The sequence below is a fragment of the Pagrus pagrus genome (genome assembly GCF_965226575.1).
Source record: "Pagrus pagrus genome assembly, chromosome: 12".
Lineage (NCBI taxonomy): Eukaryota > Metazoa > Chordata > Actinopteri > Spariformes > Sparidae > Pagrus > Pagrus pagrus.
This window is the reverse complement of record NC_140196.1, coordinates 26826081-26844269: the sequence shown is the minus strand read 5'-3', so window position 1 is coordinate 26844269 and position 18189 is coordinate 26826081. Positions and strand designations below refer to the sequence as shown.

At 40.9% G+C, this 18189-nt stretch overlaps 1 protein-coding gene across 1 annotated transcript; it reads left to right on the top strand.

Annotated features, from left to right (window-relative positions):
* The first annotated feature begins 10353 nt into the window (after positions 1 to 10353).
* LOC311266427 (homeobox protein engrailed-2b-like) lies at positions 10354 to 15798 on the top strand. Its single transcript, XM_084368779.1, has 2 exons — positions 10354 to 11201; positions 13289 to 15798. Exons 1-2 carry the CDS (start codon positions 10712 to 10714, stop codon positions 13603 to 13605), a joined length of 807 nt encoding a protein of 268 aa, XP_084224905.1. The 5' UTR covers positions 10354 to 10711; the 3' UTR covers positions 13606 to 15798.
* Positions 15799 to 18189: the final 2391 nt, after the last annotated feature.

The following is an 18189-nucleotide window of genomic DNA, read 5'->3' as shown; positions in this document are numbered from 1 at the left end:
CATACACACGTGTGTATGCATACAGAGCAGACACACAAACACTGTAAGGTGAAATGCAGATGGTAGATGCTTCGGTCCTAAAAGACCTTGACAAACTGAGCTGCAGCAATTTGACAACAGTAAATGGAGGAGCTGTGTGATGTTTACATTAAAGGGTTGCTCCACCAATTTTATACATAAATGTGTTTTGAATGGTCTTGGGGAGTATTACTGCATATGTGAAAAAACACTATAAAGTCTTTTGTGACTCCAGAGGAAGCTGCATGTAGACATCCAGTCATGTCACTCAGTGGCTAAGTTGCATGGTGGGTAATGTAGACACCAGGACCAGATATGTCATCTTTATTATTCCACACATTGTTCTTCCTTTTCAGAACCTGGCGCCTACATTACCCACAATGCAACACGAGGGACATCAGGCTTTGTACTACTTTTTTCACATACAGTATGCAGTAGTAATCCCCAAGACCTGTAAACGCTCTTTAATGTTTAAAATTGGTGGAGTTACCCTTTAATAATGTAGATGATTGCCTCTTGAGCTTGTTGATATGAAATGTTGACACTACTTTAGACACACCCCCTGCCAGTATGCACCATGTTATTCTTGGTCTTCACAAGGTCACACAATTGCACCCTCAGCAGTGTCGTGCCCTTGCATTATAAATAGATTACAAAATATGACGCATGCAACAGTCTGGACGCATGACGTTACGGGCGCCCTTATACATTATCAAGCTTGCAACATATACAATATAAAACTATCCACAGAACCAGAGCCAGTGTTACAATGCATAGGCGTAGTAGGACGATCCAGGATGAGGGCCCGGGAAATCTAGGAGCGCTCCTCGGGACCGCAACTCGCCCAATCCACCAAGAACTGGAAATCTTGGCCCCGCCGACGAACATCCAAAATCCTGCTGACTGTGAAAGCAGGGTAGTTGTCAATGATCCAGGTTGGAGGTGGGGGTTTGGCCGGAGGACTGAGGTCACTGGTGGAAACTGGCTTAAGTTGCGAGACATGAAACATGGGATGTACCAGTAGGGATGCAGGGCGCTGATTGCCAATCTGCTGCAGGTGTGTGTGTGTCAGCAGCTCCGGTGAGGGGAAACCCCGCCCAGCCTCTCAGTGCACCTCTGAAAGCACAACAGGCACAGAAACAAAAAACACCACAGCACAAATCCACCACAGAAAATGGCTGACTGTGACAATTTGTCAATTTGGTGCCCAGGCAAGATTTAAGCTGGTTTATGTTGATTTTCTTTATTTTAGAAATAAAACATGCATGTGAAGTAACAATGGCATAAAACATAATATAAATACAATATACATATGGTAATGGACAAAAAAATATAGTATGAGGTGTCTGCAGGTGGCTGAGGATCTGCAGGCGTGGGAACAAAATATTTCAAAAGTGCAGTGTTACAGTATATTAATAAAAAAAAAAAGCTACTGATGGTGAAACACAGCCAATAATAGCACTTAAGCCGCATTATAGCCAGTGGTGAAAAGTTTTGAGGGAAAAAACACTTTGGTGCACAGTGTGTGGTAAATTTTAAAAGCTTGTTACCTCATCCATTGCGTAAAATCGTAATTTTTAAAGTAACTAGTAACTAAAGCTGTCAAATAATGTAGTGGAGTAGCAGTGTAGGTATAAAGTAGCATAAAAACGAAAATACTCAAGTAAAGTACTTCTAAATTGTGCTTTAGTACAGAACTTGTGTAAATGTAGCCTACTAAGTTACTTTCCACCACTGATAGTAACCTATAACATTCTACACACAACCAGCATGAGTGATCACATCTGCATTCATGCACAAAACATGTACTCAGTGAGCACATCTCTCACATGATGCCTGCTGTTTGCTTTGACTTATCATGAAAATACAAATGCTTGAACTATTAATTACAAAATGTGACAGATGTCAATAAAAATGTATGCCTGGTTTCTTGAGGCAGACAGGGGAATGGGTTGTGGATCACACTTAAAGGAGCACTATGTAGTTTGAGGAAGAAATTTCAATCAGAAGAGAAAGATCTTAATTGACTGATTGTTTTTATGTTTAAACAAAATAAAATAAACAAACTCTTTTCTGTTCTACATTCTAATCCTCTACTTGACCTCTCATCATCCCTCGTGGTAATTTCAGTTAATTATTTTATATTTACAATATGAGTGTAGTTAGAAATATGCATTTTTCCCATAAGTGAATAAACAAGCTGTTCTCAGAGGAAAATAAGGTCCCAGAACACTGTTTGAAGCTAGAAAGGTGGCAGGGTCCGCCACATATAAACTGATCTCACCAAGTAAGTGTTACAGTAACTGATAGTAAATGGCGGTAGCAAGCTTGTTTTGAAAGACAAGTATGACAACGACTAGTTAACTTCCAACCAATTTAACATTTATTGGTGCACATATTTAAAGCATGATTTTGAATGACTAGGTCAAATAGCCAATCTGAAATAGATTTTGAAGTGTAAACAACTGGAATTGAAGTTGAATCAGTGTACAAATTTAAATCAAATGTACAAAGACAAAGTTAACACAATATGCCACATTACTTATGTTGAAATAGATGTTTAAGTTCAATAAATTAATGAATTCAATTCAAATAACCAGACCCTTCTGATCGACCTTAATAGATTTTCACGTTCAACGACTACCCTGAGCAGCTCAATCAATTAACAAATCCAAATCAACCAAACTTACACAGAGGTTTACACAACAAGGGATATTTAATCAAGATACCATTAGGTGATGTTGTGTCTAACTTAAAAATTTAAGACAGCCCTTCCATGTTGTAATATGTCAATTATTCAGGCTCAGGTGTGTTTTCTTCATTAAAAACTTAAATTCTGAAAAATGGCCTGCACCCAATTAGAGCTATATATTTAATAGTTTTTGTATGCTAATAACTGTTATTTAATAGCTTAAGTTGTTATCATTCACATCAGAGGATTAATAATGTGAAATTATACATAAATTCTGCAAATAAATAGTAATTATCAGCAAACTGTCCCCATTTTTAAGTCACCAGCACTGTTTGGAACTATTAGCTATATAGGTAAGTGAATGGGTGACTGGGTGGCGTGAGATCAGAGGGTGTCACAGCTCTCATTTTCAAGGCACAGCTCGACTTCTTCGTCCTCTCCTGCAGCAGAGGAGAGGACGTGAGTGCCACAGTGACTCACTATGGCTTCTTGCCACAGTCCTGGTATTACAAGAAGGGATGGGCTTTCCCTGGCTGCTTAGCAGTAGATATCTCTGCAATGCAATAGCTATATAGGCATCTTGGACATAACACCAGAACTGTTACTTCTTCACACACTGTTGACAGGGTTTGATCATTTTTTGAATGTTTTACACTGAAATTATCTCCAGATCTTACAAATTGTACCTTCAGTCCTGTCTGGTTTCCAGCTCAGCTTTGGCCTAAAAAACATTTTGCTAGTTAAAAAACAACACGGTGGTTTGTGCCCAGATATAGAACTATGTGGGTGCTGCATCCCTTTCTTCTACAGAGAGCAACAGAGCAAAACCCTCCATTGTCAGCCAGCACTGCTGTGAACTCATGCAGGACCGAGCGACGGTCCAGGATGCCAAGCTCCAATGGAGGCCCATCAGTCTGGCCTGCAGGCTGCTTTCATAGCGGGTTTATCCACAGCACAATGATCAGAAGGATTAGAGCAGTAACTGATAGCAACAAACCCGTTCATGGCCTTTTGAACATGCTGACAGAGGCCAGGAGAGAAAGACAGTCAGCCGCGTAGAGCTGGAAGAGCCGAGGGAGGAGGACAAGGAGCGTGTCCAGGTAGGACTGGAAGTTGGACTGTTTGGGGGTCGGGGCTGCAGATATCAGAGCTCATGGTGTTGTCTTCCATCTCTTTAATCTTATAGGGTTAGGGCTATAGGTGAAGTGCTGCCACTTTGTTTCATCCAGATGAGGAAATAAAATGTTCACAGTTTGCATAATCCAGTTGAATGTTAGAATGTTAAAGTGATGAGTTGCTGAAAGTATTTAGTTTTAGGTCGTGTTTTGAATAAAGGCAAAGATCATAAATATGACATAAAAAGTCATAATTCTGAGATAAACAAGTTGAAATTGAGAAACGAAAGTCATACTTTTGACTTTCTAACTCATGATGATGACTTTTTCATACATTTTTTGTCTTTAACTGAGTCAATGTGCTGCTAATTCATATGTAATGCTGCTCTTTCTAGTCGGCTTACATGACCTCAGAAATTATAAAATCCTGGCTACAGCCCTGCATGCAAGAAAATGTTCCACCTTAGTGCTGGTCTTTGTGAATTAACTGGTGACCTTGGGCGCATGCACACACGCAAGAGTGTGCCTTAGGTGCGCTCCTAAGACAAGGGGCAAATGTTAAACTTTTTACTCCACTACATTTGTCTGACAGCTTAAGTTACTAGTTACCTTTAATAAACACTTTAAAAACCCTCTTGGGTTTTTTAACAGATAAAAGTATCCTCACAAAGCTGAAAACAGGCTGTTTTCTCTGACTTTTTACAGAAACATGTTTCTCACAGGACAGTGACGCTACAAACATGATGATCTGAATGATGCACTGCTGTAGATTAAACTAGCCGACAGTATAAAGGAGTTCGAATGAGCTCCACCTTAAACATCTAGAGCAGTAAAATGACATGCAAATTAATGCAGCAGTAATATTAATCCAAAACTTCAGATATTGGCCAATAGATATAAGGAATCAGTCAGCCTGAACAGTATTTCTTTTAACTACATGATTGATTCACTCCTCTGAGTTGTGGTAACATCAGCCATGTTGACTTTACTGTGGTGTCGGAGTCATTGTAATAAGTTCCTGGAAAAGTTAAGGAAAATGCTCAGATTATGAAAAAAGGGATCCTACAAATGTAAAGAGCATCACATTATACATGTATTTTTCCATTTAATATTTACCTTTTCATTATGGCAGAAACATCTGGTGGGCCAAATTGAACCTTACAGCAGGCCAACTTTGGACAGCCCTGAACTACAGTATGTGCAGCTTATTTCAATGTGCTTATGAAGGATCGAAGAGGAGTTTATAAAAGATGAGCTCTCACTGTTTGGAATAAAATGTGTGGCCAGATGTGGCTAGGGATGGTCACTGGAAGCTGCCTCTTGTTCTGGGTCCTGCTCTGTCATCACGCATCATAGTCAAGAGACAGCTGGTGCCCAGCAGGCAGCTGGCAACTTGACATCTGTAGTAAAGGTGTTCCTCACGCCATCTCCCCCAACACTCAGTCCCTGCATTTAGAGCAGACTGGTTGTAACAATGATATAGATGTCAAACGTAAGTAAAAAGTAGATTAATGGCTCAAAAACATATTTTAGTATAAGAGTACAGTTTGAAAAAACAAGCATGAAAGTACATTAAAGGTCCACTGTGCAACATTTCAGGGGATTTTGGGGAAGACATGAAAATAATACTGGCAGAAATGAAAGATAATATTCCTTAAGATTTTTTCGTTAGTGAATAATTGCCCGAGTCTCAGAATTTCTTTGAATAAGCCCTCTGTATCTAAAGAGGAAGCCCGTCTTCTTCTTCATCTAGCACAGAACAGACAAACCAAACACTGGCTTTAGAGAGGGCCTTTCACGTTTAGTAGGCAGCATAGGGGAGGGTGAGACGTTGGTTGCAAACTGGAACCACACTGCTAGATGCCAGTAAATCTGGACCCGTAAAAAACCTGCTCTTTTACTCCTGTGCATTACTTGTGACTTGTAACTAACCATCCAATCAGCACTCTTCTGTGGATATGGCCAGTCATCCAGCAGTCATTGCATCAAAGAAGGACATCTGATCATGGGTCTGGTAGTCATAAACTACTTTTATGATTCTTTTATAGGTTGAGGACTGGAGAGTAAGTGCCTCAATTGCCCCCTTTCCTCACCTGGCACAAGTCTTACATAGAGGTCATTAAGGACTGAAACTGGGAGCTCCCAATTTTTATGCATTTTTATTTGTGCTAGGTTTTGAACATACATTTTACAGTTGTGTCAACAGTATGTAAATCAGAGTGTACCTGCACAGAGGTTTGGTGAGGGTTGAGTTTGAGTCTAAAAAGAGCCATTTGAAGGACGGGCATTTTGTGCTGACTGTGTGAAGAGTTTCTAAAGATTAAGTCAGTAAAGAGAAATTTACCAATTATCAAAAAAGTGTGACCCATTCAAATGAAATACATTGGTGCCATGCAAACTGACATAAAACCTGCACAAAAAAATGTTTAATTTAATGGAATACATTTTTGTTCTAAAGGGGTTACGCTGCTAAAAAAAAAAAAAAGACTACACAGGAACCAATCTTCAAACTTGTTTGAATGCTCGTACTATTTTTTCATCCAAGACCTTTACTACTGAGACTAAGAAGAGAGCAAGCCTCTGTAATAAACATTGGAACCATTTACATTTCATTGGCAGTAATGCTGTTTCCCCAACATACAACAGTATCAAACAAGACACTGGTAACAAGCACAGAACATTTAAAGGGGCACTATGTAGGGAAGAAATTCAAATGATAATATTTACAATATTAATGAGGTAATAATACAAACTCATAAATATGTATTTTTCAATAAGTGAATATCCAGCTTCTCAGAGGAGAGTTCTCAGAGGAAAATTAGGTCCCAGAACACTGTTTGAAGCTAGCAAGGTGGCAGGGTCCGCCACATATAAACAAAGTGAAACAGTATAAACTGTGTTGTCCTTTTAAGGTCAGTTTGTTTATTCAGTTTATTCAGTCATGAAAACAAAGATTCTTTATTTGGTTTGTTTTGGCATTAAAAAAATCAGCCAATGAAAATGTTTCTCTGCTCATTAACATTTCTGCCACAAAACTACAGAGTGCTCCTTTAAAAGCTTCCAGCTGACCTGAAATGAATGAAGTTTCCTGTGAGAGAACAACCTGGTCTGTTCATTTTTATACAGAGCCTGAATGTTTTGTGATCAGTTGGGTTTTATATCAACATGAGTACTCAGATATCTGTGAGAGAAAATAGTGTGTGATTTGGGTTAGTGCCTTTCCCTTTTCAAAGGTTGATCACTATCTCCTCAGTTAATGTTCAAATGTTATATTTTATTTTACATGTTCTTTTAGTGACATGGATTTTAGTAGGCTGAATGAAACTGAAACATAAAAGACTTTCTAAAAGAGCTGTTCTTGCAGTTAGCTGGTCTCAGGTGATGTCAGAGGGTGAAACACTGCTGTAGGCACACAAATGGTTTCTGTTCCTTCTCGTGACTCTTTTCATCATTGCAAACTGGTAGTCATAGCTCAACCAGCTTTTTCTATTTCCCACTACCAGTGATCCAAAATGTGTTTGATTATTGTCTGTCCCTACACTAAATCCCCCGTCCCTGGGTAAACAGAGCAGATAGAGCAAAGTAGGAAGTGTCCCCTGACCTCAGAGATCCCTTCATCCTTCTCCCTTGAGGAGGTTTTGTAAAGCGGACAGGAAGCTCCAGCTGACCTTAGTTTTGTGTCGGAGCTGATCTCACATCTGGCCACCAACACAATGCAACAACGGTCTCACAAAGCCTGCCTATCATCTTCAGGATGCTCATTCACCAAAGACTGACATATGGAAATGATATTACAGATATGGATTCAGAGATCTTGTTGTTTTTGGTGAGTGTGATGATAATGTGGCCACAGAGGCCATCAGCTGTCAGCTCAGAGGGACCATCAATCCTCTGGGATATTTATTTTAGATATGATGGTACAAAATATGATTCTGATCTGACAGTGTACTGTCGTCCTATACACAGCTAGTAAAGTTTGTCAAATGTTATCTGGTATACATGTGTAGTAACAGTTCTATGTAGAATGTTGATGAATCAAAAAGTCAGCGTAATCACAATAAGGATCTATGCATCAGATTAAACATCCCAGATGTGCTACTTAACAGGTTATTGCTGCTCTCTTGTGACCACTGAGCCTTCTATCAGAGGCCCTTCAGAGTGGAAGTGTGTGAATCATTCTGTTCATTACATGCTCCTTTACAGCACTACAGCTCTGCTATGGGCTCCAACAGAAGGATGTTCAAAACTACAAAATCATATTTGAACTCAGGCTAAAATTACACCTTGTAATAAGACTAAGTACAGCACCTTATGAAAGGTTGCATATTGGTTATTGTTATCATATTTAGCATATTTCTTATTTTTCACATTGGTTAAAATAATGGAAATGGAATCATAGGACATGAAGTCATACGCTGAGAGGGAGGATTTATATTCAGCTACATTTTATGGTTCTGTGATTCATTTTATTTTATATGAGATCCTCAGGTTGAGGTTTCAAAGGTTTGGACATTTAACTTGGCATTGTCGTTTTATTTTTATATTGCCTATTTAGATCAATGTAACACTAGGTTGATTATTGATCATGTATATTAAACACGTATCGTTCATATTGCACTAAATAAAATTAACTAAATACATTGCCTGCAAGATGTTATGGTGTTTAGCATGTTACATTTCCATCATAAATAATAAAAAAGACGATGAAAGGATAAATGGAAAACAATAATTCACAATAATTCCTACAAGTGCTCCAAAAGTATTTTAATTTCCTTTTAATTATTGTTTTCATTTTGAGATCATTTAAATAATCATATTCCTCAAGTCTCATCTGAAGATGATGCAGAAAGTGTTGACTGAAACTAATTTCTTCAGTTTTTACCATTAAACTGTCCTGATGGTTTTTTGTTAATATTCAAGGGGAAATGTGCATACAATTAATATTAATAATAATAAATAATAAACAGATTTAGGACAAGATCCTGATGTTTCTCACACTGTCAGTGTCCCTAAACTGTACATTCTTTTTTGTACATTAAATAGCAATAATGTAATATTACTTCTCTTCTCATTAACATTTCTTCAACAAAACTACAGAGTGCTCCTTTAAGTACACAGCCCAATAAACTGTATTAATACATCTAGCAAACCAAAATCAATTCAGGTTGGATTGAAACCTTCAGCATTTTACTTAATTTTCAAATATAACAATAACCTTGATCGCACAGTTATTGTATCCAAGCAGGAGGAAGAGTGGCCCATTGTTTGTAAGATACCACGAGCAACATGCACAGAGCTCTGTCCACTGAGCCTGAACACCTCTACCTTTACTGAGAAACTTCTAAAATCATCAAACACTGGAATTTACAGTAAATGTACGATCTTGCCTCAGATTAAATTCAGGTATTAAAAGCAACCACAGTTTAAAGGCCTGTGCTGCTTTAAAGGCATAATCCGTTAACAAATATGTTGATTTAAACCACACGGGGGGTCGATTCAAAACAAAGGATTAGAACCTGATGTCACACTGAAGTCTCAGCAGCAAGATTTCAACTTGTTTTAATCAGGAACATGGCTGTGAAATATTCAGATGGTCCAAAATATGATCGAGTGAGCCTTTAAAAGAAAGACTGAGACTCTACACTACTGCACACAAGAAAGACTGAGCAGTTAGTGCTTTGCAGTCTGCTACAGCTGGGCTGGGCTTGTCTACGAGCACTTTCGTCAGGGAATACCGACCACATCCATCAACTCCATGTATCTGTTGAATGGTTATTCCTATTCAGTGTAAACAGGACTAAGTTGTAGTGTGTTTGGTGTAACCTGTGCAGCCCATACCGGGCATCCATGAACTGAAATTGTAGCTGCTGACCAGTTCTCACAACAACTTGGATGTATGAAGACACTCAGTGGCTGCAGCTTACGAGAGCGGGTCGTCCAGTAATCGGTGGCTGGTTCGATTCCCTGGGCCGCATATTGGCAAGATGCTGAAGCCCAATTGCTCCTTAAGTTCAGCACCTTGCCCGTCAGCCTCTGCCATCAGTGTGTGTCTTTGACTGGTCATGTTAATTGTTTCCACGGACAGATGAGCCTGTGTGTTGCGAGGTGACATTATTGGTTTGTCTTAATAATAACATAATGCTCACGTGATGATTCAAAGTGAGAGGGGCTTTAATTAGGTCGCTTTTTACCGCCAGCTGTGCTGAACATTATTTTGAACTCGTGGCCTTTTCCATCTGCGCCCTGCGTTCAAGGGAGGAGATTTTTGTGCTGTAACCTGAACGCATCATCAACTGAGCGGATTGAATTAATTTGCTCCTCGAGGGAATTCCGGGATCCTCACATGACGCCATCTCTCCAGCTTTATTGGTCCGAGGCACGTGTCTGAGAGGCCTGTAGTACAACGTCATCGCAGCGTCTCGCAGCCAATCAGAAATGACAACCAAAATCCGTAGAGAAAGTATTTGAGCGGCGTCTTTATGAGGGCAGTTTAGTGCTGCTGGAGGCGTCAATAATTGTGTGCAGGGAACCTGAAGAATTCAACAGATTCTATTTCATTCATCTGTTTCCACTATTTTTCTACAAAACACTGGCGCATTTGAGTCGAGCCATGGGGACTCCACCAGGAGCTGGAGCATGATTCTTCTTTGTCAAAATCATAAGAGGCGCGTTTTCACAGCAAAACACATTATAAACTATCTGCCGCGACAGGGAATATTTTTTCTCATCGCCGTTTTGGTTTTTCGGATCGAAAAAATAGACTAGTAATTAGACTAATTGATTTTTTTTTTTTAAGTGACCGGGACGCAGCACAAAACTGGAAATACTACTTTGTTGAAGGGTGCAGAGAGAGAGAGAGGTGCTGAGGGGAACAGGCTTCATCATTATGGAAGAAACTGCTCGACGAGACCCGGAGCGCCCCGAGGACTGCGAGGAGCAGTCCAACCGGGCCATGCTGCCTCTCCTCCAGCCACCCGGCAACCAGCAGTCCCACAGGATCTCCAACTTTAATATTGACAACATTTTAAGGCCGGACTTCGGACGAAAGAGGAAGAACGGGACTTTGGTTCGGGAGGGAGACAGTCTGGGAGTGATCATACGAAGAGAGGCGCAAGAGAGAAAGTCCTCCAAAACTGGCAACCCGCAGCAGGGTGGAGCCGGAGGCGAGGAGGAGAACACGGGAGCATCCGACGACCGGCATCCGGACACTGAGGCCAGGAGGCCTGACCCGATAGCCGCTGATGTGGCTGTGAAGGGCCGGGGGGGCGGTGGGGACCGCTTCCGCAACCCCCAAGCCAGCTCGGCCCCTGCGGCCAAGCCGATGCTGTGGCCAGCCTGGGTGTATTGTACCCGCTACTCAGACCGTCCATCATCAGGTTGGTAGAACCCGCTCAGCTAACTGCCGTTAAATGGAAGAAAGAACAGATAAATACATGGTGTTAATCAGGAGCACTTAGTTCATGTGAGTCGGTTAAAAAGGGGCTGAGCTGCAGAAATGAGGCAGAGAAAAGCTCCGTGTGAATCATTTTCAAGTTTAAAACCTGTAGAGGCGAAAAAAAAGAAAACCCAAAAAAACCCAAACAGAGCGAGAGGCTTTTTTTCTTTTCCTGACGCGAGCCTCACTCCCACTTCATTCACAGATCCCTCCTAACAATCGACAATCGAATTATTGCTGCACTATAATCTAATACTTATTCTAATTTAATATTCAACATCGTTATTAGTTATTTCATACTTTAAATATTTTTCACAAATGACAGCAGGCCTATCAGAATAGACAACAACCTATTTCACAGGGAAGAAAGAACTTTAAAATAAGATTAAAAACTAATTGGGAGTTGCTCTGGATTTCATTCGATGTGGAGTTTGGCCTTAAAATGACGATAAAACGGAGGAGACGAGGAGGTGTCATCGAAAGTGTTGAGGAAATAATGAAGAAATGAAATATGAGTCGAAAGTAAAGTTAATAATGCGGAGGATCGGGCTAAAACCAAGTTTAACGCCATTGTTCCTCAGTCTTCTTTGTTGATAACACATTAGCATATTTTTTGACAATGGGGGGGTCTAAAAAGTGAGGGCCGAGGGTCCCTGAAGACAACGATTCGACGTTAAATGCTGAACAACGGAACTTTAAAGCCCCTTCACCCCCAACGAAATAAAATAAATAAAAGTCATTTTGGCTGCATGTTCATGTCGGGATATGAAATGATTGCATCTGAAGCGCTCTGCAGTTCAGTCTGCCATAAAGCATTTTCTCCTGACGAGTCCCACTCATCACAGTCTGAGCACTGAAAAGGCCAAACAGCTTATTATTCGATGTGTGTGAATAAAGTAAACGTGCTGTGGTGAGCTGGGCTCATGTTAAAGTGATGCACGGTGAACTTGGACTTTTCCTTTGTCATGATTTAGAAACTGCACTGAGCGTTAAATCATTTAGTCCACAATAAACCAGCGGAGGAAAAGATTCTTGCAATCTATCGAAGATGCGTTTGAGGAGAGGTCGGGCCGAAGCAAAAAAAAAAAAAAAGACGGTCACGTATTCTGTTTTATTGTTGTATGAGGACGCAAAAAAGTTTCGGTGAAGGCCCACGTTAACTTATGGAGATGACCACAAAGAGGTCAGCAGCTTCTCCCCTGCAGTGTGAGGCCTGCAGTACGAGGCAGAGCTGTGAGCAAACGAATGAAAGAAAATAAGATTGTATCAGATTTGTGTGAAAAGAGTGTAAAAAAGAGAATTGATTGTTTTTAAAGGCACGCAGCCTTTTCCTCCTCAGTGCGCTCTGGACACCTCTCAGAGGCTGTGGGGGCACAATTGATTCAGGCCTGCTGTGGTTTTTGTCAGCGCTACAACACGTTCTCTCTCCATTCTGCTGTGTTTGTTTATCAATTCCTCCTGATAGAAACGTCTGGATATTATAGAAACAAACGCGGATTGTGACTCTTTATTACTCTTATTGGATATACTTACCAAAAAAAAGAGTTCCTATGGTAACAGGGAGGGAAAGAGGCGCCTAACTCCCCCATCCTCCATCATATCCCGATAACCCCACCCCCATCTGCACCCTCCTCCCCCCGTGCTCACCAAAGTGTGCAGCAGCAGAGCTCGAGGACAGGACAGGCAGCCTCCCCTCAAACTTGATGGTTGTTGCTCTATAAACCCAATATCCTCCGTCTAATTCCAAGATACACAGTACATTACTCTCTCTCTCTCTCTCTCTCTCTCTCTCTCTCACACACACACACACACACACACACACACACACACACACACACACATTATTAACTTGCTGACCTTCCTTCCCTCTGGTGTCACAACAAAATCATTTATTCCGTCTGTGTGTGACACCTTCTGAGTTTACGCACTAATTAGAATATTAGTTCTGGGAGCAGTGAGCTTGGTTAGAACCGAGCCTACCTGTGATTTAATAAAAACCACTGGCTCTCGTTTTTGTCTTCACTCAAGGTCCCAGATCCCGCAAACCAAAGAAGGCGCCGATCCCGACTAAAGAGGACAAGAGACCGCGGACGGCCTTCACCGAGGAGCAGCTCCGCCGGTTAAAGACTGAGTTCCAGGGCAGCCGGTACCTGACGGAGCAGCGCAGACAGAGCCTGGCCCAGGAACTTTGCCTCAACGAGTCTCAGATCAAAATCTGGTTTCAGAACAAACGGGCCAAAATCAAGAAAACCAACGCAAGTAAAAACTCTCTGGCGCTGCACCTCATGGCGCAGGGACTGTACGACCACTCCACGGCCAAGGACGGCAAGTCGGACAGCGACTAGAGGAGCCACGGGGCAGGGCGTGGGCTCGGAACCACGCACAATAATCACCTCAGTACCAGCATTCATATTTAAGAATCAAGAGACGATACTGTGACATTGTGTTTCTCTGTGGTGTGTATGCAGACAGTGCGTGTGACTGTGTGGCTGTGTGTCCGCAGAGCTGTAGCCGTGACGATGTCCAGTTCAAAGATGGTGCTGCGTTCAAGTCCCCGGCAGCTATACACCTGTCACAACCCACAAACCACAGCACCTGTGCGTTCAGAGGTCCAAATAAACATGCTGTTAACATGTAAGCATGCAGCATCCACTGCAGGGCATCCTATGGCGACATCAGTGATGTGGGTTTGAATGTAAAACCAAATTCCATGTTACGTTCATGAGCCTGCTGCTCCCTCACAGACTGTTTGGATGTTGCGTGTATTAAACGTTTATTATTTGTTTGCTAAAATTGAGCAGCCATTACCAGATGAGGCAAACCAGGGTTCATTTTAGACACACGTGTGTAGGATTAAGATCATACGCTGATGAATAAAAATCATTTAAGATCTTTTCTGAAAAATGTAAAAATAGAAATGAATTGAAATTGACGTCAGACATCTTCACTGTGCTCATAGTTTATTCATTAACATCAGTAGCCTGTGAGCATGCAGGCTGATGCAGGGGCTAATGTGAGGGTCCGAAGAGGCGCGCACGCATCTGGACGGTAAACTGCACATTTTTAAAGCCAGATGTTTGGAAAGTGCCAATACACGTGAACTCTACACGGTGCCTGCATGCTGCCATTTTGCCCTCGGAAATAAAATGTAGTGCAGTCACATATAGGCTGTACTGTGTCAGTAGCACCCTCAGTGCAGGCAGAGCAGGCCTGACTGAGAGCCGCTCAGCCTCAGCCTGAACATTGTAGCGCAGTGGAAACATCCAACTGATAGGAGACACGCAGCTCCCATCAGACATCTGAAGCGATGGTTTGACAGGTGGACTGGACAGCGGCCCTGCAGCCCTGTTTACCGTCAGCGGCAACTGTTGTGTCTGATGAACTTTATTGAAAAACTATATGCTGAGATCCAAAGATTTGTTTCGGCTGCATTGTGGGGAGTGCGCAGCGACGAGCAGCCTGCTCTGTGTTGTCCGCTGTTGTTTCGTTCTTTCTGACTTTATCGGCTGTTTTTTTTGCTCTTTTTCTTCTTCCTTCTGTTTGTGTCTGCGGCCTGCTGGCGTGAATGTTGAGCAGACCTGCAGGTGTGCTGTCTGTGTGAGAGGAGCCTTCTGCCGCCTTTAAAGGGCCCAAAACAATGTGAAACTGTATCGACACAATTTATACCTGGAATTAAAGGATGGGTCGTGTTTTAATACCGCACAAGCCTTCACAAACTGCACACAGTAGCCCATTAAAATCTTGATTTGAATTTGTTTTTTGATTTGAGTATTGCTGACGGACAGCTCGTGTATTTCCCGTGAAGGCGCAGGGGCCACACATCTGAAACGTCCGTTTAATTTCCAGCACATTCGGATTTTTCCAAACCCAGCCTTTAGCCTGCTGCTGACAACAGTTCATATGTTTCAGAGCCAGACTGTCACCAGCAGGGCCCTTCAGTCCTTCACACGCTGCTGTCTGCTGACTCTGGCACCGCGCCGCGGGGCCGGACCGTGGACCTATAGGCCGTCACGAGCGCCTACTTTTAGGAATGTCGAAGAAAATAAGCAACGTTTTATCTGTTTATAACAAAGACCATTATAAGCTTATTTATGATGCGGTGAATACCTATAGGCCTGCATGGCCATATAGAAACGGGGCTCTGAGGCGTTCACGTCGCCTATTCTTTTAGTCTAAAAAGCCTTTCTGTCTGAATGCTACACTGACAGGCCTTTGTCGGGTCTACTTCACGTGGATCCGAACCAAATCGTGCTATGACGATGCTGTGAATAAATATATTTTTTATTTTGTCTTCTGCCTTACAGGGAGTCCGTGTTTCTTGTGTTTAGTCAGAAACCCGGACGGGCTCCTGCTGAAAGTTGTAAATGCGGACTAAAATATTGACAGTGTTATAAAGACAGAGCAGCTGTGTTTTCTATGAAGGGTTGTGACATCAGGATTTTAAATGATTAAATAATGAACACATTCAGCGGTGTCTCTTTTATATGATGCTATGTAAATAATTCATATCCTAATGGTGTGATGGTCAATAAAAGACAACGGTGCAAATTTGACTTTTCATAAGGTTATTTTATTATTTGATCTTAAACACACATCAGGAGAAAATGTTCTACACACAACAATGGCTCGAATATTTCAGATTTCGCTGTGAAGTGACTGCGGGTGGTTTTCTTGAAATATCTTGATAATGAAGGAAACAACAATGAGAGCTGAAGACGCAGACACAACATGGAGGACACTTCTAGTATTCACCAATACATCCACACGTCATCTTCAACATGATGACGCTGTTGAATTAAAAGCCCAAGTTATCACTTGTCATCAAAGCCTCCTGTGTATTTTAGGCTCAGATTTTAAAGGAGCAGTCTGTAGTTTTTTGGCAGAAATGTTAATGAGCAGAGAAAGGTCTTCATTGGCTGATTTTTTTTCTGCCTAAACAAACTAAATAATCAAACTCTCTTTGTTTTCATGACTGAATAAACAAATTGACCTTAAAGGACAACACACTTTATACGGGTTTACTTTGTTTATATGTGGCGGACCCTGCCACCTTGCTAGCTTCAAACTGGGAGCTTATTTTCCTCTGAGAACAGCTGCTTTATTCACTTATGGAAAAAATAGTTTGTATTATTACCTCATTAATATTGTAGATATTAAAATGTTGAGTTTGAACTTATTCTCTGAAGCTACATAGTGCTCCTTTAAGCTCAAAGCATTTTTTTTAAAATCACAATCACGTTCAAATGATGCACATTTTACAACAATTTTCTTTATCAGCTGAAAATTTGAGCGTCCATAAAAAATACAATCATGACAATGATTTTTGATCCAATTTTTTTTTTTATTCAACTTTGGTGCAAGAATATTAACACAACCATACTGTTTATTAATCATTCATAAAAAAAAAATGTATATTATTATATTGAAAAAAATTCAGTCTCATGTCATATGATTTACAGTGGTACATGGCTGCCTCGCATGTTAAAAAGGGCAATGTTCCAGAAAAGTTAGAATATAATTTAAGATAAAATTGATTGCTATAGCACACAGTGGGCTATAGTGTCAGAGTGATGTAAGGGAAAGGGACACACATAAAGCATGCAGCTACAGATACATTCCAGATAAAAGTGATTTTTGTACACTGGTAGTCGTTTTCCTTATTCTGACTCCGATCAGAGGTCACCCATTTTACACATTTTAAACATAGCTATCCATACTGAACATGTGAAGATTCAGGAAACAGTGTAAGCTGAGCTAAGCAGGATTAAAGATTCAGTGTGCTGAGGGAGTGGAGTGATCAGTGGGAGCAGATTGCTTTGACCCCAAACAGTTCAGCATCTGTAACCATCTGGTTTTACTGGTAAAGAGCATTTTCACTTAAATATTCATGTCTGCAGTGGCTCTGGAGTCAATTCACACAACTTTACTATTTCCATGACTTTTCCATAACCACCTCAGAGCACTGAAAATCTTCCTGGAGTTCCGCTCCATTTGGGCTCAACACCATTCTGATGCAATGAGTATGCACTTGACTATGAAGCTACATTGTGCTTTATTACATTAAAGCAGGGAATTTAGTAGTGGTCAAATCTCCAGGACTTTGTCATCCAGAATGCTCATTATTACAGAATATCACTGGGAACTGCAAAACTGCTCTGATCTTTGTCAGATGAGTTTTTTAGCTTTGTGACGTACAGGATCACTACAGGGCAGCATCTACATGATTTGTTTTTTTTTTATATTATCAATATCTAATCCAGTGTTTTTATTATACCCATAGACACAAGTAAATTATGAACCACATATTCAAAATGTCAATTTATGAGGAATTGAGATCATCAGCATGATTTCAGGTGTGGTGACAATGCATTTCTTTATAATGTAGTTTTTCAAAACAACCATTTCAGTCTACAATTACATATGATACTGGTATGAAAACACAAAAATCAGCCAACATGGACAGTTTTCACTGATATTCAGCGGTATGGATCAGAGTCATGTGGGCAGTGGGCCCCTCTCTTTTGAGCATTGTGCAAACCCACGTTTTTCTGCTGAATTTTGCTTGATCACACCAATAAAATATGAAACCCACTTTTTGAATGAGAACAGAACTGGTCACTGAGAAACAATGTAAGAATAAATAGGCATCAGCAAAGCCAGTTAATAATAACTACAATGATACCAGGTTCTCATCAACTGCGACTGTGGAGACAACGTCCAATACAAGGTTCAACAAAACAAATGACAACAGATTTTGGTAGCATAGCTTAGCTGCATTCATACCCTTACACAATAACTCCCCACATCAATTTCTTTGAAAGTTATTGTAACTCTTAAACAGTGAACATTTTTAGCCAGTACCAAATGGAATCTTTGATGATGAAGGTTATTCAGTCCATTTTTCAATATGTAGTTTCCATTAAAGTGCC

Bases quoted from the DNA above. Each gene is read 5' to 3' on its own strand.
- LOC311266427 (XM_084368779.1), top strand. From the start codon at position 10,712: ATGGAAGAAACTGCTCGACGAGACCCGGAGCGCCCCGAGGACTGCGAG. The intron at 11,202-13,288 runs GTTGGTAGAACC...TCTTCACTCAAG, and splicing joins CTCAGACCGTCCATCATCAG to GTCCCAGATCCCGCAAACCA.